The sequence below is a fragment of the Hydra viridissima genome, unplaced genomic scaffold (genome assembly GCF_058129835.1).
Source record: "Hydra viridissima isolate aposymbiotic clone 2 unplaced genomic scaffold, HvirCarnegie_v1 scaffold_12, whole genome shotgun sequence".
NCBI lineage: Eukaryota > Metazoa > Cnidaria > Hydrozoa > Anthoathecata > Hydridae > Hydra > Hydra viridissima.
The window spans coordinates 6,215,706-6,238,287 of NW_028324311.1; the positions used below are offsets into that span (position 1 = coordinate 6,215,706).

Here is a 22,582-nt window from a genome sequence, read left to right on the forward strand (position 1 = left end):
TGATAACTCTGGAGATGAGACCTTTAACCCTTCTGCTGCTGATATGCTGACTGATAAAATTGAGGATCAAATTGAAAGACCAGATGAAGACGATCAGCCCGGCACATCTGTGAACAGTGGGAACAAAAGAGAAAAAAAGGCTCAGATCAAGTGGCAGTCTCTTCGAGGTGCATTTGAAAGCAGCTCAGAATGGCTGGACAATTTGAACTTGGGAGATGGCTTACTTTCACCATCCTCATATTTTTTTAATTACTTTAAACCAGAAATATTTGAAACATTTGCTGAACAAACAAACATTTATCATCTACGCCAAACTGGTAAAACTCTAAAAACTACAACAGCTGAAATTCAGAAATTTTTTGGTATCACAATAGTAATGGCAAATTTAGGTTTTCCCAGAATAAGGATGTACTGGCAAAGAGCAACTAGAGTAAATGCAGTGGCAGATGTAATGCCTATAAACTGCTATTTACAGCTGCGAAATAGCATTCATATCAATGCCGATCCTAATCCAGAACAAGGAACAAATAAATTCTGGAAAGTTCAGCCTCTGATAAACACAGCACGTTCTCGCTGTCTCAAGTTACCAAGAGAAGAGTACAACTCTGTGGATGAGCAGATGATCCCTTTCACTGGTAGAGTACCTGCTAAACAGTACATCAAAGGAAAGCCGAATCCAGTAGGGGTAAAAAACTTTGTTGTCTGTGGCACCTCTGGTAGGGCAGTTGATTTCGAACTATATCAGGGTGCAGGTACAGGCATATCAGAAGAGTACAAATACCTGGGACTTGGTGCTTCTATTGTCCTAAGATTGTCAGAAACTATTCCAAAACATAAAAACTACAAGCTCTGTTTTGATAATTACTTTACTGGCATGATCCTAGTTAGACAGCTGAAAATGTTAGGGATTCAGTCCCTAGGTGTTGTTAAATCCAACAGATTAATGGGGTGTCCGTTAAAATCTGAAAAAGAAATGAAGAAGGGTGGACGTGGATTAACCGACTGCAAAGTCTCAGCAGAAGGCGACGTATATGTGGTCAGGTGGATGGACAATGGAGCTGTCACTCTTGCCTCCAGCTTTGTTGGAATCGAAGAAATGGGCACAGTAAGAAGGTGGAGTGAAAGCAAAAAGGAATATATTCAAGTGGACTGACCCAAATGTGTAAAAGTCTACAATGAAAACATGGGGGAGTGGACAAAATGGACTTCCTCATTGCTTTGTATAGGATAAAGGCGAAAACTAAGAAGTGGCCTGTACGCATGATTTTTCACTTCGTGGACTTTGCCCTTGTCTATTCATGGCTTGAGTATCAAGACATTGAAATACAAAATGGTACTCCAAAAAGACAAAGTTTGGATCTCCTCAATTTCAGAAATGAGATTGCTGCCACACTAGTGAAAGCCCACTTGACAACACCAATTGCTTGCCGACCAGTTGGAAGGCCAAGAATTACTGCAACAGCACCAATCACAGATTCAGGTGATTTGTCAATATCAATATCTTCTGTGGTTACACCTCCTCCAAAGCGGGCAAGACTGGCAGAAAGACCAGCCGTGGAGATCCGCTATGACCGGTTCGACCATTTCTCTGTCTGCATCAAGGAACTGGGTCAGCGCTGCAAATTTGAAGGATGCAATGGTCGCAGCAGAGTCAAATGCATCAAGTGCAATCTATTTCTTTGTTGCACTGGTGATAAAAACTGTTTTCTATTATTTCACATGAAATAATTCGTTGGTAAAAAACTGAAAAACATTTTGTTCTTTTTTTGTATTGATTTGGTAATGTTGTGAGGTAACTACATGACATAAATATTTTTATATCTTTAAAAGAAAGGTTAAAAAATGAACTATTGATTTGTATCAGCTTTTTGAGTTTTTTTGTAAGGATTTCTTTTGATATAATATTGTCTACAAAAACCTTTACAGCAAGATTGATACACGCTGTGTACAAATGTACACATGCCCTATTTTGAATAATTAATGAAATATTTTAACAAAACTTTACATACCCCATAAAGAGGCCTAGTACATTATTTTTATTTCAAAAAAAATTTTTTAAACACATTCCATGTGCCCGTGTACGAAGGGGATATAATGAGAAGAGGAAGCATTAATTAAGTGTTTGCTACATACAGTAAACTAAGAGTTAAGTTTATGTGATACAGCAAATTAGGTTCAATGTTTAGATATTTTGATTGAATTAAAAAATCCGCTATAAATGACATTCTTACGTAGGGTAGACCGGGGCTAGTTGGCTACAGTTTTAGGTTTTGAGCTCTGTGCATTTCTGGGTGAACTTCTTGAGGATATCAGATTGCACTTCAAAAGAATATGAATTTGGCAAGCATGTATAAGTGTCAAACATTAAAAAAATAAATAATTGGTGGCCCAAAAAGGGCCTCAAAAAAAGAAAAAAATATGTGCCAACTTACCTCGGCCCGGAGTAAGTTGCCTATACTCTCAGGGTAAGCTGGTACACCATATTAAAGAGAAAAATTTAGCAACATTAAGCATATATTTCAAGCGCATCTTTTACATAAAAAGTCTTGATGATTTTTATTCAACAATATTTTTTGACATTAACTTGTATTGCCTTTAAGATGTCTACAGATCTGTAGTGTTATATAACTTAAGTGAATTTACGGCTAATGCGAAAAGTTGTAAGTTGGCACATGTTGCCAACTAGCCCCGCGATCCTTGTGCCAACTTACCCCAAAAGCTTTTTGCTCAAATGGCTTGTAAATCCCCAAAAACGCGAAATATTGAGAAACACAAAATGTACAAACTATACAACACCTAAATCTATTCGAATTTACTTGTAGATAATGCTATTGCTTTTTAAAATTGAAATAGTAATATAGTTACAAAAATTACAAAATTAGTAAAAAAAACACAAAAATCGCTATAACTTCTATGCGTATGCGCATATAGCCCTGATACGACACTGAAAGATGAATTAGTAAATATGGTAGCAACAGTCAAACATGGCGGGGACGGTGTCATGGTTTGGGGCTGTATGACGGCTTCTGGGGTTGGTATATTGCATTTTATAGAAACTACCATGAACGCCCGCGTTTATATTGATGTCCGAAAACAAAACTTTAACCAAAGTGCTGAAAAATTGAGATTGACTGGTGTACATAAGTACTACCAGGACAACGATTCGAAGCATACTGTTTTTGATACACGGCTCTGGATGCTCTACAACTGTCTAGGAGTGATCAAAACATCAGTTCAAAGTCTAAATCTCAACCCAATTGAGCATTTATGGTCAGAATTGGAAATTGAATTGGGTAAAATTCACTTCACTAACAAACCACAGATGAGAGTGGCCTTAGAGAGTGCATGGAATTGTTTATGGCATGATATCACAAAATCATTTACTTAAAATATAATATTTTTCTTTCCATTAATTTTGATCTATAAAATAAATTTTGTACTTTAATTAAAATAGATAATCTAGCTTTTTTTCCATTAAGTATTTGTGATCAATAAAAAATGAATAAAAAGAAAAAAAGCAATCAGCTCACAACTTCAGTTATTTAATAACACCTTACTGATTGAGAAGGTAAGCTGTAAAAAAGCAAACTTTAAGTGAAGGAAACTAAGGGTATTTCTGAAATCATCCAAATTCCTTCAAAATTAAAGTGAATTATCCTATTCAGCAGAAAAATAAGTTCAAAATTGTTCATGATATGTTTTATGAGTTCATGATATGTTTAAGTCGAAAAGTAAAAGGCAGTAAACATAAGAAAAAGAAACTTAACCAAAGTTTATTTTATAGTTTACTTTAATAAACTATGAGTTACAGTTAATTTACAGAAAAATTATGGGCATAAATTTTTTATATTTATTAGGGTATAAACTTTTCTATTCGTTTTATCAGTCATTTTACAGAACTATTTTATTTCAATAACTTAAGCTGATTTGCGAAAGTATATTTATAGATGGAGCAGAAAATCATTGTTTTGTGTCTGTTTTTTCTTGTTTTGTTTTGAAAAGTTAAGTACTGCATATTAAGAAATACAGTTTTTTTGCGTAATAAAAAAACTGTATTTTTTAATATGCAGTACTTAACTTTTCCTTTAATTGTTGAAAGTTTTTAATTGTTAGATGATCTTTTAGCTTTTGTTAGTTTTGATAGTTTAGTGATAAACATGTTTAAACTTTAAAAGATATTCTTTAGCGTATTTTTTTTTTTTTTTTATTATTCATAAATGAGTTTCCGTTTTTTCATTAATATCGTTTGTTTTTCTCTTGACAATACAAACATGAAATAGGCCGTAGCGTCTAACACCTGTTTCTATTGAAGGCAAAATCGAACTTAATATAATTAGTTTAATAGCTCTCACGGGTTTTGTGCTGAAAACATTTGTAATGCTTACTGGCCAATCGCTCTGATTTTCAATGCCGACATTTTTTTGTAAAAACTTCCCTAAATATATATTTACAAGGAAGATCACGAAACTTATTGCGCTTTCTAAAATTTAAGGTTTCCTTCGCCTATGTTTCTATTTTTCCTAAAGTATCCTTTTTTTTTAATGAGACATTATTAAGTTACTTATTAGTGAATAAAGACAAAGCAAATCAAAATTGACTCTAAATTTCTTTATTCGGCATATTTTCAAAATGAAAAAGGTTCTAGTTTTCATTTTATCATTTTTGAAATATTTGCACAGATGCTTTATCACACGATAAGCGGGTAAAAACACCCGTTTCGAGGACTGTTTATTTTTGCTTTTTGAATTTGCTTACTTTAAAAGCGGGGCACTTTTACTCTATCAGTTTACATACGAAACTGAAAGAGTTAGGTCATATCGTTTGTTTAAATTTAACAATTTATTTTTTAAATGTTTGTTTACATGAAAAAGTACCATAAGTTTGTCGAGTTTAACCAGTTTAATGTGCCAGTTTTGTAATGTCCCCTACTTTTTTACAAACCACACATAAAAATATTAATGTAAATATTTTTAAAAAACAATAAAGTAACTTATAATAAATAATAGATTTAAGTAGTTTGTGTAAATAGTTTTAAAAACATTATATTATTAATGCATTATGAACTTTTCGCGAATTTTACCCGGTAGGCATATTAGTTTGGTCTGTTTGGCTACCCACCTAAAGGGTGTAATTAGACAGTTTAAGAGATAGGGGACAAATTAATTTTGTAACGTTTTTTTTTTAGCTTCAAATCATCATAGATGAAAACTGATTTAGTATGTTTTACTGCTTTTAAAGACCAAAATCTTAAGCCTACGAGTCTACCATTTCATGACCTACACGAATCATCTGACGAGATATACTCCCACAAATACACCGAGGGCAACCCCATATTAAAGAAAAAGCCGCAAATATTTAGGATAGGAACCAATTTTATCATTCAAATTCAATTTGTTAATTTTCATGTATTTTTTTTGTAATTTTTCTATTAATAGGAAATCCAAAACTAAATATGGTTTTTCCGTAGACTATATTGCTGTAAACATAAGATTTGAGGTTGCACTAACGTATGCTTGACAATTGCAACTGGGTCGGTCCACATCTGTGCGAAACTCAGGTATAACAAATTTTCGCCGTAATTCCATTGCGCAAACCTCATAATGCTTGTGCCAGTTAATAAAGTTGTGAGTTTTCAAATTAAAGATTGTATCCTGAAAATTTTAGAAAGGTCCATAGAAAAGTGAAAAAACAAATAAAATGGAGACGGAGCTTATGTTTACCAGTATAAAATGTGTAAAATAAGGCAAGCTGTCCGATTGGGTATTTGATTCAAAAATGTATACTTTATCTAAAAAAAAGAAAAAAATACTCGTCAACGAAACAAAAAAAGGTTTAGTCACATTAACATAAAACAAACTCGTTTGATACTTGAATAATCATCTAAGTTACAAAACAATTTAAAGCATCGTTGACGCAGTTCAAGCGTCGTTCACGCGGTTACCAATAAAAAAAAAACGATTTTTTCGTCCGTTGAATAAAACAGCTTAAAAAATGCGCAGAATGGGAAATAGGATTTCTTTTTGTCATTATTTTTCTAAAAAGTTTCAATCATTTAAAGAAAAGGCGGCAATCTAAATATGCAACGTGCCACATTAATAAAATGTTTAAAAGTCTATTTAATTTTCTAACAAAATTACAACGATCTGTTAAAGAGATATAATTCAAGAATTCTGTAAAGACACTTTCTATCTGTTAAAATTTAGTCGAAGACAGGGGTTTTTAAAGACGCAAGTCCTAAAATTTCATAACTGCAATTAGTACCTTTAAAAAGTTGGTAACTCTATGCCAACTTCTTCATTTATGTTATATACCCACCAGTCATTTACAAGTACATATCGAACCAAAATCCAATGAAAACGAAACTGACTGAGGTGAGATTTCATTGCATTGTAAGTTGTTATAATATCCCAAGAAACAAAAAAAGCATTCTTCGCTGGATTTGTCAAATAAGTGTATATAACTTCAAAAATACCTCCATAATACCTAACGAAACAAACATCTGTAATGAAAAATCTACGATAGTCTGTTAAAGTTCGCACAGTTAAATGAACGTCTCGATGATTCGGATGACCAGAGCAACCGTACGGACCAAAAGATAAAACAGTATCAACTTTAAAGCCTGCTAATACTTCTCTTAATTTCTGAGCCAACATGGACGTATTTCTCCATCTTACTGATGGATGGTCATAAAACATATCGTCATTGAGTAAATAAACTTGCTCTTTTTCAAGTCCAAACTCGTGGCAACTACGAAAGAGTTCTTTAGAGCGTACCGCGCCTAATCCATAGAAATTCCCATTTGTAACACAAATAACGCGAAGTTGAACACGGTTTTCTTTTTTTAACTGTAGTATTGTTGGAGAGAAAAAAATTGCTTCGTCATCAGGATGAGCGATAATCAAAGCGACATTGTGATTGCTGGGAAAGTATTTGTTAATCGTCCACCTATTCACTTGGTGCAGTTGCACTAACGTGTATAAGAGTGCTAATGTCAATAAAAAAAAGAAAATAGTTTTGCGTCTTGTTTCGATCCTTGCAAAGTTAAATTGTTTTAAATAGCTATTTGCAAATAGGTGATGTAACTTGTGCTTCATTTCAAAGTATACAAAACAACTTAAAAAGTGTTTATCACTTGTATATCCTACACTATTTGTAAAAAGCATACAAAAACGTTGTGAATTGATTTCGTCTTCGAATATCTTACGTTCATTGAATTAATCTCACGCTGAAACGTAAAAATTACTTTCTAAACCGATAAGTAATTATTTATGCACAATTAAAACTAAAATCTCGGTTAAGAATGCAGTTGTCAAGGAATTATTAAATAACTTATCAATAACGTGCCGTTAATGAAATGGCGAAAACTCAAAAAAAATATATAAAATTAAAATAATGATAGTAGTTACATTAGTAATAACGTTGATTCCGAAATATTTTTTACTTAAATAGTCTAAACAGCATAAGGTAGGAAATCACAACAACCTACCACGTTTTTAAAACGTTTAATTAACCTGTTCCTGTGATTGTCTTTTTGATAAAACGAAAGATTTAATTTGTTGTCTTTCTTTGTCGAACTGAAAATAGGGGACATGCGAGTTCGATTTTGAAACTTGATAAATTTGAAAAAATCGAGTAAACTTTCACTATTTGAATATCAAATATTTGAACTCGCAAAACTTAATTAAAAGATGGTTTCTAAAAACTCAATAAATTTGGTTCTCAAGCTTTTAATATTTGATACCTGTTTTAATCAAGTTTATCTAGCTTTTTAGTTTTATCAATTTTTTTTTTATGTTTTCTTGTTAAAAATTTAGTTTTCCTAATTTTAATTTTTGTATTATTTTTACAAGAATAATTGAATTCAAAGCTTTACTTTTTTTTTCCAAACAATAACAAAAATAAAGCTAAAAAACTTGAATAACTATAACTGGTGCTGAAATATATAATTCAATTCTGATGTCGGGTTTGCCAGTTTGCCGCTCAACTAAGCTGCTTGGATTGGTTCGGGTATAGTAGTTGATAAACTGCATCTTCTACCTCATCAAACTCCAGAAATGTTGAAGGAATGAGGAGTTCGGTTTCTGCACCCAAACTGTGAGCTGCTAAGATTAAATCTTGGGTAATCTTACACTTTTCCAGGTTCTTTAGGAGAGGAGACTCTAGAGGATTCTTTTGTGACTGGATCCAGCATGTGTGCCATTGAATACTCAACCACTCTGATCGTAAGATTTGGATAATAGAAAAAAAGTTTTCAAGAAGATTTTTTTGCAAATTCTTTGCAGCCTTGATTTGAATCAATGACTTTGGTGATCATTGTATGAATCCTGAGTAAAAAAAGATATGTTTGATGAACTGTTGGCTCTTTCTGCGCTGATAAAATGTTTAGAGAACCAAAATGCTTCAGAATCGGAATAGAGGCTTCAAGCACTGTTAACTTAAATTATAATTATATTATAACAACTGTGTTTGTTAAATAACTTTCTATAAAATCTATAAACTTGATAAATTTGTGAAACTCGATCAAATTATTTGAATGGAAATGAAAATTGAACTCGAATTGTTTGAGAAATTCTTCTGAGAAACTCGTATCGAAAAACTTAAACAAAATTTTTAAACTCGAAAAAACACAATCTCGCCAAATTTTACGAACTCGCATGTGCTTACTCAAAATTGGTGGAAAAAACCTTTTTTTAAATATAATTTAAAAATGTTTAAAAAGAAATTATTAGTTTGCTGTTACCATCAACATAACCTAAACACAAAAGTACCAGCAACCTTTTATTTGGCGGTATGACAGATCAAGTGTGATAGGGTATGTGTTTTTGCTAAAAGAATTTCTTCAGGCTTTCCGGAAACTTTTAGTTTTCTTCTGTTTTAGCTTTTGCAATAGGAAAACTATTCACAATCTTATTGAAAGCGCTGGCTGAACTCTATCAGATCGTAAACCTTATTGGTCGTTCAATATTGGGTGAAACTTTTCAGTGCAAAATTTATCCCCAGAACATTAAACTAGATCTTAAAAAAAAATTGTTAAATAAAATTACAAATAAATAACACTTCACCAGTAAATAACACTACACTAATAACACTATACTAATATATATGTATATATATATATATATATATATATATATATATATATATATATATATATATATATATATATCAACAAATGAACTAAATAACGTTCTTGAAGAACATCCATTTAAGTTCTCTCTTGATAACAATTGAGCTGAATATCATATTCATAAATCATATTCACATTTTTATTACAATATATTCATAATATTCAAGCATATTATATTTCAGATTATATAGGAACATTGTAACAATATAATTGCAAACTTTGTAAAATAAAGGCTGCAGTTTGTTACACAAAGTTATGAATGTTTGTCTGAAGTAAAAATGTTTTTAAAATTTGTTTTGCATAGCAGAAGTAAATATTTTTTTCTAATAGAAAAAAACAACTAAAAACAAACTATAAACATTTTGCATTGACATTACCAAGAGTGGATATCGACCGAATAGAGTTGTTTTTTTGATTATGATTTCTTCTGATAAGATGGATATATCTCCAAAGTGATTTTACAGTGTACACAAAATGTAATGTGTAAGCGACATATCGCCTAATTATTACATAAGCTTGATCAAAAACTGTAATATCAAGACGACTATATTTCTGTTACACTTATATATTTCACTACTCTTTCTCTGCTTTTACCATTTATATAGGTTTTTCAAATTCATTGTGGTGTAATTTCTTACGCAATCGTCGCGACGTGTACAATGAATTTATACACTAAATCTATACAATGAATTTATACAATGAATTTACGCTAATTACAACACCCCTTGATCTCTAGATCACAAAGTCCGCATACTTATTTGTAAACTTCTGCACTTGCATCGATCTTCGGAGATTCAGGTTATGCGCCATGGGTTCTTCCGATTCTCTAGTAGACAAGTCAGCTACGATGGGGATAGGACGGATGTCCGACATGTGTCTCGGCAATCCTTTGATTTCTACCGAAACTCCTTGTCCTTCATCTGAAACTTTTCATCTGTTCCATTCGCTCGTACATTTTGAGTCAGGTGGTTTTACAAATACTTCTTGTCCTTGTGTATAGTTGTGGAGAACTTCCTCGTTAGTTTTGGCAGAAATTGTCTGCGGTTTCCACTCATAGGAAAATATAGCTTTGTAGGGGAGCGATGTTTCCTTGCCATTTTTTTCTGGGAGCTATGTTATACCAATATACCATTTTTAATGGATCTTTGCCACTTCTGGCTGCCATTTGCTTGATTGTGCGATGATGACGTTCAACAATTCCATTCCCAGATGGCCTGTAAGCGCAACGAATCAGGATGAACACTCCCCATTCTGCACATAATTCACCAAAGAGTTTTGAGCGAAAAGTCTTGCTGTTGTCAAGTAGAACTTGCCATGGAGGTCCTCATTCTCGGAATATTTCTTCTAAATGGAAGCATACTGTTGTTTCTTTCTCGTTTTGAAGCTTTCTCCAAATTTCAAACATGCTCCTTTTGCCACAGTCGATAATAGACAAATTAATCTCTTTTGATAAGGTAGATCTCCAAAGTGATTTTACGGTGTACACAAAATGATTGATTCCATTTTTTTATACGGAGACTAACGTAATGTGTAAGCGACATATCGCCTAATTATTACATAAATGAAGACCACACTGGAAAAACGATCAAGCTACATTTTTGCTTTTTTGGGGTTTTTGCCACTGTTATATTTGGCTGCAGTTTAACTATATAATAATTGACTATATAACTAGAAAACCGATCAAATTACACAGATATTTAGCTTAACAAATAAGTGAGCTATGGTGTTTTGACCAATGGAATTTGATTGATCTTGATAGGTTTAAGAAAGAAATCCCGCAGGGAAAACTAATTTAACATTCGAATATATTCGAACGTAACAAAGTTTGGTGAAAAAAGCAATGGTTTCTTACGAATCTTAATAATCTTTCAAGGAATGTTCTTAATTTATTTACAAACTTGAACATCATTTAGACATTTACACAACATTTTGGTATTATCACGATATTTTAAGACTGACACAATTCTTGAAATTTAGTATTTATAAATCTCGGAGGAGCCAGTAAATTTTCCGAAAATATCTTAACTACAACGAGATAGGCCCGAAATAAGCTAAATTTTTGAAATCCACCAGTTTATTCCACCAGTAATTTTTTGCACCAGTAATTTTTAAAATCCACCAGTTTATTCCACCAGTAATTTTTTGCGCCAGTAATTTTTGAAATCCACCAGTTTATTCAATATTTTGATGTTGTGCAGCTGTTTACAAATGTTACTCTACAAAATATTGGGTTTTTAAAATTTTAAGATTTCTGATAATCGTGGATCATTCCAACAATAGCAAAAAAAGCTTTAAATAGAATACCCTCCTTAAGAACATACTTTAAACTGTTTACAACTAGTATTTATTCATGATTGCCATTATATACAACGTGGTCGTGTAGCTTTAAGATTAAGACAACCGATTAGAGTTATAGTTTTTAATTAACAGTCACTTAGATGAAATGTATGGCAAAACTGACCAGATCTTTGATTGTAAACATGTATTTTAATAGGTTATAAAGCATTATCAATTCATTGGCAGAGCTCTAAACTTGGAAAATAGTTACGCTAAAAATTCAACTCCATTTTTCACTTGCTTATCAAATAAGTATTTTAAATTTATTTAGCGAACTTATAGAGAACTAACTCCATCAAACTAGATCAGATAACTCCATAAGACTAGATTGACGCCTATTGAAATGAAGTCAAGATTTTCCAATAATTACTAGATTAAACAAATCTTTAAGCCGAAATAGAATAAAGTTTTCTTTTCATAAAAAGCCCGCCATAGTCAGAAACAAAAGTTACTAAGCGAAGTACAAACTTGATATAAAGCAACTAAAAAACATAAATAACGTTTTGGTGAGAAATTACAGAAGCACATAGTAGAGAATAAAAAACGTTTACGTAATAAGAATGAGATAAAAAATAATTTGTTGTTAAAAAAATTTACTTAAATTACCTTCAATGTCGTCTTAAAGGAATTTATAGAAAAAACCTTTAAAACCAGATTTAATTTTTTTCCAACAAGCTTCAACTTTCCGCTAACCCAAATTACGCCACAACCGTTCTAATTAATAATAAAAATAGCGTTTGTTCTTTCTTGTAACCAAAGCCGATAAACTTTAAAACCTTATAAATTTAAAAGCAGCGTATTTGTTCTATTTCATAAGATTAAATACTTTTTTTAAGAAACCATAATAAAAAAAACTTTTTTACTAAAGAATCTGTACTATAAACAGTTTAATCAATAAAACTTGCTATTAACTAAGTGAAAATGTTTCAATGAAAGTTAATTGTCGGAGTTTATTTTTAAAATAGATATCTTTTTAAGTAACTACGCAGTTTCTATGGAAAACTTAAGTCGCGTTTTCTGATAAGCTTTTAATTAAACTAAATTACTTGTTGCGGAACTAATTATGAAATGATAGGCAAGAAAGTTTTGCTTTAAATAATTTTTTAAAAGTAAAGGTAATTACTAAAGATTAGAAAACGGGGAGTATATTCATACTTCTAAAAAATTTTAAAAAAAAAACTTTTCAGTTGCTCAGTGATAAAACGTCGACATTTGGTTTTCGGTTAATAACAAATATTGTACTAATTCTACATCTGTCTTTTAAGATAAATCGATTTTTTTTTAATTCATTAAAATGGAACTTTTATAAAACAGCAAAAGTTTTTAGTGTAACAACTCTATATGTACATACAGGCTAGCAAAATCTTTTACCCCCCCCCCCCTCACCCTCAAAAAATAAATAACGCTTTCCAAAAAAGCTGGAAAGTGTTTAAGTACGTTTGCAATTCGTAAAGTTAGTACTAACATATTTCTTAAGATGCAGTTTAAAATAACTACATATCTAGATAATTCATTTTTGTTTTATCATGGTTTGAATCAGTGAAATCCCATTTTCTCGCATAAAAGGTTATTATAATATAAAAAAGTCTGTCTGTCGCCCACTATAGAATTAATTTAGTGGATAGTGAGATACTACACTCTTTGACTCAAGCTCAAAATGCTTATTGGGGATAAGTCCTAGTCTGCGTTCCGATCGAGTTTGATCGCTTTTTATCGCAAATTCCGAATTCCGTTGCAACCGAAATTTTTCTCTTTATTATATAAAACGACGCAATTTACCGATAAATTTTAAAAAAATTTTAAACGAAATACTTAAAACTAAATTCATAGATAAGAATACTGTTTTAAATATCGTTTTTTTCACCAAATTTTAGTTTCTCCGGTAGTTTCTTCCAACCTTAGCATGATTTTAATTTTTTTTATTTTTTTGTGAAAAAAAAATCACGGTAGTTGGTAACGATGTGTTCTTTCAAGAAAAATAATAATAATAAAAAAAAAACGGTCTGATTTTATACAATTTGTTAAACGTTTCGTCATCTTTTTGTAACACCTGTGAATTATCCTTAAAGTGCAATGTACTTTTCAACGTCTCTATTTATTGACATCACTTTGATAATGTCGCCCGCATCGATATCCTGTCTCCAATAACATCTTGTCATCGGCAAGGAGAACACAGACATGAATTGCCATACTCCAATGAATCTTTTTATACCTGTATTATCATAACTGGCATTTCTATTTGAGTTTTTTTGTGTTGCATATAAATTTGTTTGTCCAAAAACAAAAGATATAAGATGGTTAAATTTCAAAAACTCTTCAGCTCTTCTAGATCAATTTTTTCACGAAACGGTGACGTCATTTTGTGAATAAATTGATCTAGAAGAGCTGAAGAGTTTTTGAAATTTAATCCTACTTCATCAACTTTCAAGTTTTTTTTCGACCATAAAATGTTCCTATAAACAACCTTGCTAGGCACATCACTGGTGACCACTTCCTGTATCACTACGTCAGACTCAGAAGACTAATTTTGGATTTCGACATCCGATAGGTCATAAGGTTTCTTCTGGAACGTATTCGGATTCTGAATAATCTTCCAAGTCATCCTCATTATCTTCCTATTTTTTCACAATTTCCATCAATTCTTTCTCGGACACAGGGTTAATCATCATTCTAAAAATACACATCATTCTCAAAATACACACAGGCATTCTAAAAATACAAAAAAAAGTGTAAAATAACTTCAGTGGAAAACATAATTATAGTCAAAAGTAGCAGAAACTGTATTACATTACGGAAACAATATACCTAATAAGAGTACTACTTATGTATGTTGCAAATATGCAACATAACTAAAATTGATCTTATATCGCAAAAAGAATACCTAAAAAAGAATACCTAAAACTTTAATTGTTTTTTAAATTACTGACCTTGAAGTAAGAAAATAATTGTCAAAAAAGGCTTTGATGCAGCATTGTAACACAATCACAAAAGTCAATCCACCACTACAAAAGTTGATAAGTAATATGTTCGGTTACATCTTGAATCAGTGACTAACTCCCTAGTGGTAATTGCGTGAACTAAACAAGTACTTGCGGTATGTAACATTACAACATTGAGTTTGTTGCAAATTTGCAACAATATGAAACCGAAGGGCTAAGTTCCGATTCGACATAATTCGGACCTTGCGATCAAATGCCATCAAAATCGCTATTAACTATTACTGTTTATGACAAAGATTTCACAACTATGACTGCTTTTATAACTGATAATAATGGCCCCAACCCAACTTTTAAAAATTAAAAATGAAACCCAACCTAAATTTTAAAAAGTACGGTTTTTGGATCATCTCAACTAAGGTACCAATAAGCCACTTCTAATTTTCCCATAGTTAAGTGGAACGTTTTAGGAATGACGCATAGAAAAAGAATTGTTGATGGATTAGGAGGGACTTTCGAAAGGATAGCATGGGAAAAAGTGAAGGCTTGGCAATTTATCATTCAAAATACACAGTTATGTGTGTGCATCAACTGATTTGTCTAATGATGTTCGTGTATAGTTTGTCTATGTTTTGTGTATTAATATTAACATGTAAAGCATTAGAAATAAATTCTTAAATAAAATAATAACAAATTCTTAATGCAAATGGCTCTCTCTCTCTCTCTCTCTCTCTCTCTCTCTCTCTCTCTCTCTATATATATATATATATATATATATATATATATATATATATATATATATATATATATATATATATATATATATATATTAGGGTGATTCTATTTTTTAGTTTGTCATGCAAACCTTTTCTAAAACATGAATAATTGTATTCTAAGAGCAACTAAATAAAAAATAATTAAAAATTTGAAAATTTTACTAGGTCAAAAAAAAAAGTTACTTTATGGAAATAAGACAAAATTATTTCTTTTTTTTAGTCTTTTTTTATTTTATACATAAGCAAAAGAAATACGACAAAGTTTATAAAGTGAAGTTATTTTTTATTCGACATTTGCATAAACATTTCTGTTAAAAAAAGTCTCTCAAGAGCATCATCAGACTTAGCCCGGGAACATCGGATGTCCATAGCTCGGAGTCCTCTCTCAGCTACCTCATTTGTTCGATGCACATTCTTGAATGAGATTTTAACACCAAGAATATGTCTTGTCAGAGCTTCTTGGGCTTTAATGCAACTTGATGTAGTTTCTTTTAAGTTTTCCCAGTTGGGTTCCTCTCTCATTTTAAACCATGCAAGTGACCAAGAACAGCTAATAAACTTAGCTATTTCTTTCAATAATGGTCGTTCTTCAGGAAGTAGAAAGTAGCCTAACAAGACATATATTGCTCTGCTGTTCCACCTTGCTGAGTGAGAACTTGGTAATTTCGTTGGTAGCTGCAGTTTGGGTAAAATATTGGTGTCCAAATAGTGCCTAAATGCAATACATAACCTGGAAAAATAAACAATAAAATGGATCAACGCATTCATCACATATACAAATCATTGATATTGAAAATAATAATTTTTAATAAAACAAACCTAGCCAATAGCTTATAATCATCTCTCCAGATTTTTACAGTAGGAGGAGGATGAGGTGTTTTATGCAGGATATTGTATGATTCTTTCAATTGCGGATACTTATTTTTTAGTTTTTGAATGAACTTAAAGTCAGTTAGAGTAGGCGATTTTGATGGTGTTGGCAAGTGGAAAATTACCATTTTTTTCAAAACAAGGTCCAAAATGTGAGCATTGCATCCATAATAAGGAACAGGCCTGTTAAATAGCTTAGATCTTAAAATCCCTACTACTCCACCAGAACCATCATAAGATCCACCTGAAGTAAAATGGAATAACTTATTTAATTGGATTTTTTTTATTATTTAAAAATAAATAATTTTAATTTTACTAACCTGTATTGACAGAGCAGGTGTCACAAATTATAAGGGATATTTTATGCACAACATTATACTCTAACAATGTTTCCGTTATCATAGCGGCTAGATTTTCAGAAGTTCCGCTAGTATGTAATGTTTTGAGGCCAATGTACCAAAATATTGGTCCATCAGACTGAAGGGCAATGACCATGCGTTCCACTTTTTTAATCCCATAATCATATGGTGCCACACCTTTTCCATCAAAGTGTAATATAAAGGATAATTGAACAGACAAAGCTTCTTTAAGTTTAAGTAGAGTTGTGACTTGCAACCTTTTACCAGCTTTGAAAATAGCCGATTGATTTGGAGTTGGAATGTCACTATGGAAATAACTTAATGAGCGAGTTACACTAACTCCTTTGTGGGTTGAGATACCAGCTTCTGCGCACATAATGGCAATTGGCATCGCCTTAAACCAAAAGTAAAATTAATATAAATTTAATAAAAAAACTTTTTTTATTTCCAAAAATTATTATTACTCACCTTTGATTTAAACTTCCGTTTGGGTCGTTCAAACAAAGGCTGAAAATCATCAACGTTATTATCATTTTCAGAGCTTGACTCTGTGTACAGTTGCTCTACATAATCAAGATCCATGTTTTTTGGTATCAACTGCCTGTTAGCAGGATGCTCAACAACTGTTTGGCTGGTTAATACACAGCTCTTTCTATCATCCATTTGATGATTATAGAAGATCTGCTCTTCCCTCTTCAGCTTTATATTTTTATTAAGGATATCAAATGGCATAAAAAAATCCATATTCGATTTTCTCTTCAAACTTAATTTATAAGCATTCACAACTTCATTCAATTTTTTTGTGATGCCAGCTTTGGATACTGAGGGCATGCTAAATTTCACATTCCAGAGCTGCTCCAAATCTTTTGCTATTATTTGCATAACAGCTCTTGATGGTGGTGCGGGGCGTGTGTCAGCTAGATGGTGATAGTAGCCAAGAATGTGGCGGACTTCTGGAATAGTCTTGAAATTGGCTAAGGATTTAGTCCGTAATCCATAAGGCGCTGCTGAAGCAAGCAGTTCCCGAGATTCCTTTGAACACGGTGGTGTTAAGTTGTTTGCTTTTCTCTTTAATGCTCCTTTAGCACTTATGTGGGACATATTTAGGTAAATATAATTATAACTAAAATAGAAAATGGAATACAGTTATTTTATTTCTAATCCACCAATAATTGTTAAGCTAGTTTTATATTATATTCACTATTAACTTCAGCTAATTAAAAAAATATCATACAAATTATCAATTTTTTTGCCTAAGTATTTTGTCTTATTTCCATAAAGTAACTTTTTTTTTTGACCTAGTAAAATTTTCAAATTTTTAATTATTTTTTATTTAGTTGCTCTTAGAATACAATTATTCATGTTTTAGAAAAGGTTTGCATGACAAACTAAAAAATAGAATCACCCTAATATATATATATATTTCAAAATAAGTATGTAATTATAAATTTACTGCCAGTATTTCTCGCCTTTTTATGATGCTTAACAAGTATTCTGTTTTGCTCATATTCTTTAATACTTCTATATACAGTCTTCTACATAATTTTACATACTTCTAGATAAATATTCGATTACAATGCTCTACAAAATTGTAATACCACCACTTTATTGAACATAAATATCATTTCTTAATGATAACGCAACCATTTTATTATACAGAAATGTCATTTCTGAATGATAACGCCACCATTTTGTTAGACAGAAATATCATTTCTGAATGATATCTTAATATAAAAATACAACTTAAAATAACTTTAATTTAAAAAACTTTACTTCGACAATATATTGTGAGGGCAGCGTTTTTAATAATTAAATGATTTAACGTTTGTTAGTTATTGAATGTAGCGAGATTAGAGATGTATGGGTTCTAGGGTTTACATGGAAGATAACTGTGGAGGCTGGGATCGAAGTTGATGGTCTGTGGGTTACTTGGTTAGGAAAGGGCGAGGTTTGGGGATAGTTTGGTTAGGAATGGGCAAGGTTTAATTTTTAAAGGGTTAATGTTGTGTTTACCGTCCTCACTTTCTTAAAAACTCTCTTTTATCTCTCTTTAAAACTCCGTTTTCTTCTTCTTTCTGTCTTTCTCCTTCTCTCTCTTTTACCTCTCTTTAAAGCTCCGTCTTCTTCTCTTTCTGCCTTTCTCCTTCTCTCTCCCCTTCCATTAGATTTTTTGAGCTTTTATAGTTATGCTTGTTTTCCTGTTGCAATACCTATTCATCATTTATTTATCCGGCAGGTTGAATAAGTCTCCGTGAGTACGTCTTTTTTCAGTTGTTTTCAACTTTTTCTTCTTTCCGTTTTATCGTTTTATCGAGCCTTCGTGTTTAAGTCTTTTCCCAGTTTTTTTTTAACCTTTCTTTTGTTTGATTTATAATTTCACGAGGTTAGAATCATTTTGTACTATCTCCTATTTTAAAAGTTGGAAGAAAATGAGTTATCAATTTTAGTAAGTAATGATTGCTTTTAAAATACGCTCTATTTTACTTTTTTTTTTCTAAATAATTTGTTTAAACATAATATATTTAGAGCATAAGTTATTACTTCTTTACAATTAAAGCTAAAATTTTAAATAATTTTTACATTAAGAACAAAATCAAAAACTTTCTCCCAACGTTTAAACTTGGAGATAAAACAAAATAATTCTAACCTCTCGATTTATTTATATGAAGAGTTGACGAGTCATCTTGTGTACTTCTTTTCCGATCGTTGTTTTTAATTTGATTCTTCCTCCTCACAATATAAACAGTTCTTTTAAAGCAATCCACAAGAATTCTCAAAATATAGAAACTCGTGTTCCACAAAACTATACAGTTTCTAATAATAACATTTAATGACAACAACAACTTAAAGACAGGCGTGGATTTTTAGAGAAAGGTATGTTAGATTAAAGCCTAATATGTCCACCACGCTCATAAAAATGTGTCGATGCCTTGTAAATGACTTAAAATATTCATTCGGTCATTGAGACTTTGAGGCTTTGAGCCAGCCTTAAGCTCACCACTCCCATAAATTTTTGAGATCTTGCGAACCCTGCTGACCCAAGAAAATCGTTTGGTGGGATGATTGGGTAGAGCTAGTAGAACAATTTCATGTAGTCACTGAAATCTAATCTCTAAGAACAAAAAAGTAATTAAGGTTTAAAATTTTATTCATTATTTGGCAGAATCTGTTTATAAATGACAAATGTATTTTGTATTTTTACAACACTTCAAACATTTTTTTTCTGGAGTTATGCTTACTTAAGTATGCAAAGATAGTATTTTTTTAAATATACTTGTAAAATGACAACAAATGACTGTTTGAAATGCAAAGTATTAAAAGTGTGATTTATCATTACCAAAACAAGTTATGATAGAGATAATGAAATCAAGAAATTGTATGATAGAGATAATGATCTAGAATGTCAATAGAAGAGGATGTCTTTGTTTTGTTATGATTTTTTTTTTTCGCTATTATAAACAAATTTTGCACTATATTTAGACTAAATTTTGCTAAAAAAAAGAAAAAATTGCAGTGGGTGTGCACAAATCAATTATATACAATTGGATGAAATTATCAATAATTTATACAGCAGAAAATTTAAAATTACGTTATTTTGGTTTTTGAAGCTTTAAAATCGGAAAAAAAATGAAAAGATTATGAATTTGTGAAAAGGATTTTAAGAAAAACACTTTATTAATTTGAATTTTCGCACATCACAAATCAAACAAAACCTGTGTGTTAATGTTTTTTGAAGACTGTTAGTTAATATTGTAGAATTTAGTGGACTTTTAAAATGGTTCCTGTCAGAGACCATAATGAGTGCAGAAAAGTTGTGCGTGTTTTGTGTTTAAAAAAGGCTAACAGAGAAGTAAGTGACCTTTATAAAGAAAATGTCAGTTCAATTTTACAAACACTAATCAGCTTCACGACCCAAGAATTCCAACAGGCATTTGTGAATGTTGAGGTCTTCTATTAGATGAGCATCTGAAGGCAAAAAGAGTTAGTTTTCCACCTCTGTTTGACTTTTTAAAAACAGTTTGGAGAATACGGAGGCATTTTCATTCAAAATATTTTGTTCTAGCCATTCACCCTTCCAGCTAAATTTATCATTTTAGTCTTTTCTCTTTTATGATTTTATTTAGAGGAGTGGTTGTTTACACATTTTCTTGAATATGATGTTACTGTTTTCATCTATTTTTCTGCCACTTTTTTGTGATTTGAAACTTTGTTTCTTGATCTTTACTCGAACTCAACATTTTTCATTTTATTATCGTGACCGAAAATAAAAATATACGTCATGAGTATTTTTATAGTCGAATATTTGTGTGTCGCATAATACATATGAATGTATTACTATTTTTAACAATTAATTAATAGATACCTCTATATTTAATTACAAACAATAAAATTACATGTCTGTAGTTTCGTAGAACTTAGAAGAACATAAACTGTATATAATTTCAAATATCAAATAACCTATAGTTTAAAATAAATAGAAATTTAAATCCTGTGAGTTTTAAAACCTTAGTTTTAAAACTTGGAGAAATACGAGTTAAAAAGATAAGTAACTTAGTTAAAGTTTTGTAAAGGACTGTACTTTGCAATCAATAGCAGCACTCAATTAAATTATTCGAAAATCACTAAAAACAATATTTAAAAAATCCTCTCTTGACATCTTTGGAACTCTTGCACAAAATGTCTACTTAAAATAAATGTTTATATTAATTTTCAATATAAAAGTCTCTCAACAGTATTTTAAGTCCAACTAAGACTACTCTCTATTTTCTTCTTAAAAATTGCATCAAAAATCTCTTCTTCTCCCTGTGAAAGTTTTTCTTATCTCTTCTGTTTTTGTGTTCGCAGATGTTTCTTAAATCAGGTGTCGTTTCAGCATAAGTAATCACATTTATTATACATGTTCGTTGAGTGCTTTGACTTTGAACTCTGAGTCATGGTTCTCTGGAAAGTTTTTGAAATTATTTTCTTATTTATTTACATGTGTGTCTCATATTTTCGTTAGACAAAATTAAAAAATAGCTACAATGTTACGACTGCGTATTCTCAAGAGTTATTGATATGAAGCAGATCTCGCAAATAACAGAAGACAAGGATTATCAACCTACAGCAATCGTTTCACCTGTTAAATGAGCACAAATTTTGAGTTTTTTGAAATTCTTTATTGAAAATGTAATTTGATGATTGTTTTTTTTTCCTTCAATTTTTTTTTTATTTTTACTTGCTATCCTTATTTATACCTAGAAGTATATATATTTTTAATATTTATAGATTTTTAAAACATCTTGTTCTGCTCAAACATTCGTACTAAATAAACATTTTGTAGCATTCTTACTTAAAAAAACAAGAAAGTTTAAGTCTTTTGTATAGTTTTTTGTCACGATCTCGACGTTAAAATTGCAACGATACAACTAATATAATATTTCCTTAAACTTGAAACAATTTTGAAACAGCAAGGGGGGGGGGGGGGAAGCAGCAAGGTAACATTAGGCTGGAAAGAAAGTTCTTTCGCACTTGCGCCATTACAAATGGATCTCATTAGAACATGGGAAAATCTATGATTTTAAAGAATGTTCTAACATTTTATTTTAATGCATCAATTACTTTCAAGAAATTTCCATGCAACTACATCAGCGAGTACAGTTGATTCACTTGACATAAAATGTCAGATTTGAAATCCCATAATCGACACTGTATCTGACATGAGTTACATACATAAATAGATACACTGTCCTCCAGAACATTAGCAACCAAATAAAATTTAAAAAATTTTCTACTTTGATTACTTATTACAGCAATTTTGTATTTTTAATTACGCTTTAAATGAAAAAAAAAGGTTAATGTTACATATAAGAAAAAAGATTTTAACATAATAAGACAACTTGAAAATGAATAAACATGAATTTTTGTTTGTATTGGTATTTTAACGCAAAAACATGGTCCTCCAAAACAGCAACTTTTTTAAAACTACCCTAAAAAATGTTAATATCAATAGTTAATGGCATATCCTTTACTTTTTAGGATCAAGGAACATCTTCTCGGCATAGACTCTACGAGTTTATTAATTTTTTCTTGTGTCATCTCATTCCACGTGGTTTCAATAGCTTTATATAGCTCATCGGCGTTTTTGAAGGGTCTTTTGTGTTTTAGGGAGAGTTCAACTTGGTACCATAAATTTTC

General features: G+C 31.1%; 2 protein-coding genes across 7 annotated transcripts; both read right to left on the minus strand.

Annotated features, from left to right (window-relative positions):
• Window positions 1-5,390: 5,390 nt before the first annotated feature.
• Window positions 5,391-12,426, minus strand: LOC149880979 (N-acetylglucosaminyl-phosphatidylinositol de-N-acetylase-like). Of its 5 annotated transcripts, XM_090068928.1 has the most exons (4): window positions 12,328-12,426; window positions 12,071-12,178; window positions 6,262-7,225; window positions 5,391-5,788 (listed from the first exon to the last, which is right to left on the minus strand). In XM_090068928.1, exon 3 carries the CDS (start codon window positions 7,161-7,163, stop codon window positions 6,264-6,266), a length of 900 nt encoding a protein of 299 aa, XP_089925054.1. In that variant the 5' UTR covers window positions 7,164-7,225; window positions 12,071-12,178; window positions 12,328-12,426; the 3' UTR covers window positions 5,391-5,788; window positions 6,262-6,263. The 5 variants fall into 5 exon arrangements, with proteins under 5 accessions (XP_089925054.1, XP_089925052.1, XP_089925049.1 ...); XM_090068926.1 differs by lacking the exon at window positions 12,328-12,426 and having other exon boundaries at window positions 12,071-12,315; XM_090068923.1 differs by lacking the exon at window positions 5,391-5,788 and having other exon boundaries at window positions 5,840-7,225; window positions 12,328-12,418.
• A 2,956-nt stretch (window positions 12,427-15,382) lies between these two features.
• LOC149880980 (uncharacterized) lies at window positions 15,383-18,582 on the minus strand. Of its 2 annotated transcripts, none has more exons than XM_090068930.1 (4): window positions 16,874-18,582; window positions 16,367-16,799; window positions 15,996-16,290; window positions 15,383-15,888 (listed from the first exon to the last, which is right to left on the minus strand). In XM_090068930.1, the coding sequence occupies exons 1-4, from the start codon at window positions 17,504-17,506 to the stop codon at window positions 15,453-15,455; spliced, it is 1,797 nt and encodes a 598-aa protein (XP_089925056.1). In that variant the 5' UTR covers window positions 17,507-18,582; the 3' UTR covers window positions 15,383-15,452. The 2 variants fall into 2 exon arrangements, with proteins under 2 accessions (XP_089925056.1, XP_089925055.1); XM_090068929.1 differs by having other exon boundaries at window positions 15,383-15,906; window positions 16,874-18,580.
• Window positions 18,583-22,582: the final 4,000 nt, after the last annotated feature.

Bases quoted from the DNA above. Each gene is read 5' to 3' on its own strand.
- LOC149880980 (XM_090068929.1), bottom strand. From the start codon at position 17,506: ATGTCCCACATAAGTGCTAAAGGAGCATTAAAGAGAAAAGCAAACAAC. The intron at 16,291-16,366 runs GTTAGTAAAATT...ATTTTACTTCAG, and splicing joins CACCTGCTCTGTCAATACAG to GTGGATCTTATGATGGTTCT. The intron at 15,907-15,995 runs GTTTGTTTTATT...TTATTTTTCCAG, and splicing joins GATTATAAGCTATTGGCTAG to GTTATGTATTGCATTTAGGC.
- LOC149880979 (XM_090068928.1), bottom strand. From the start codon at position 7,163: ATGCTTTTTACAAATAGTGTAGGATATACAAGTGATAAACACTTTTTA.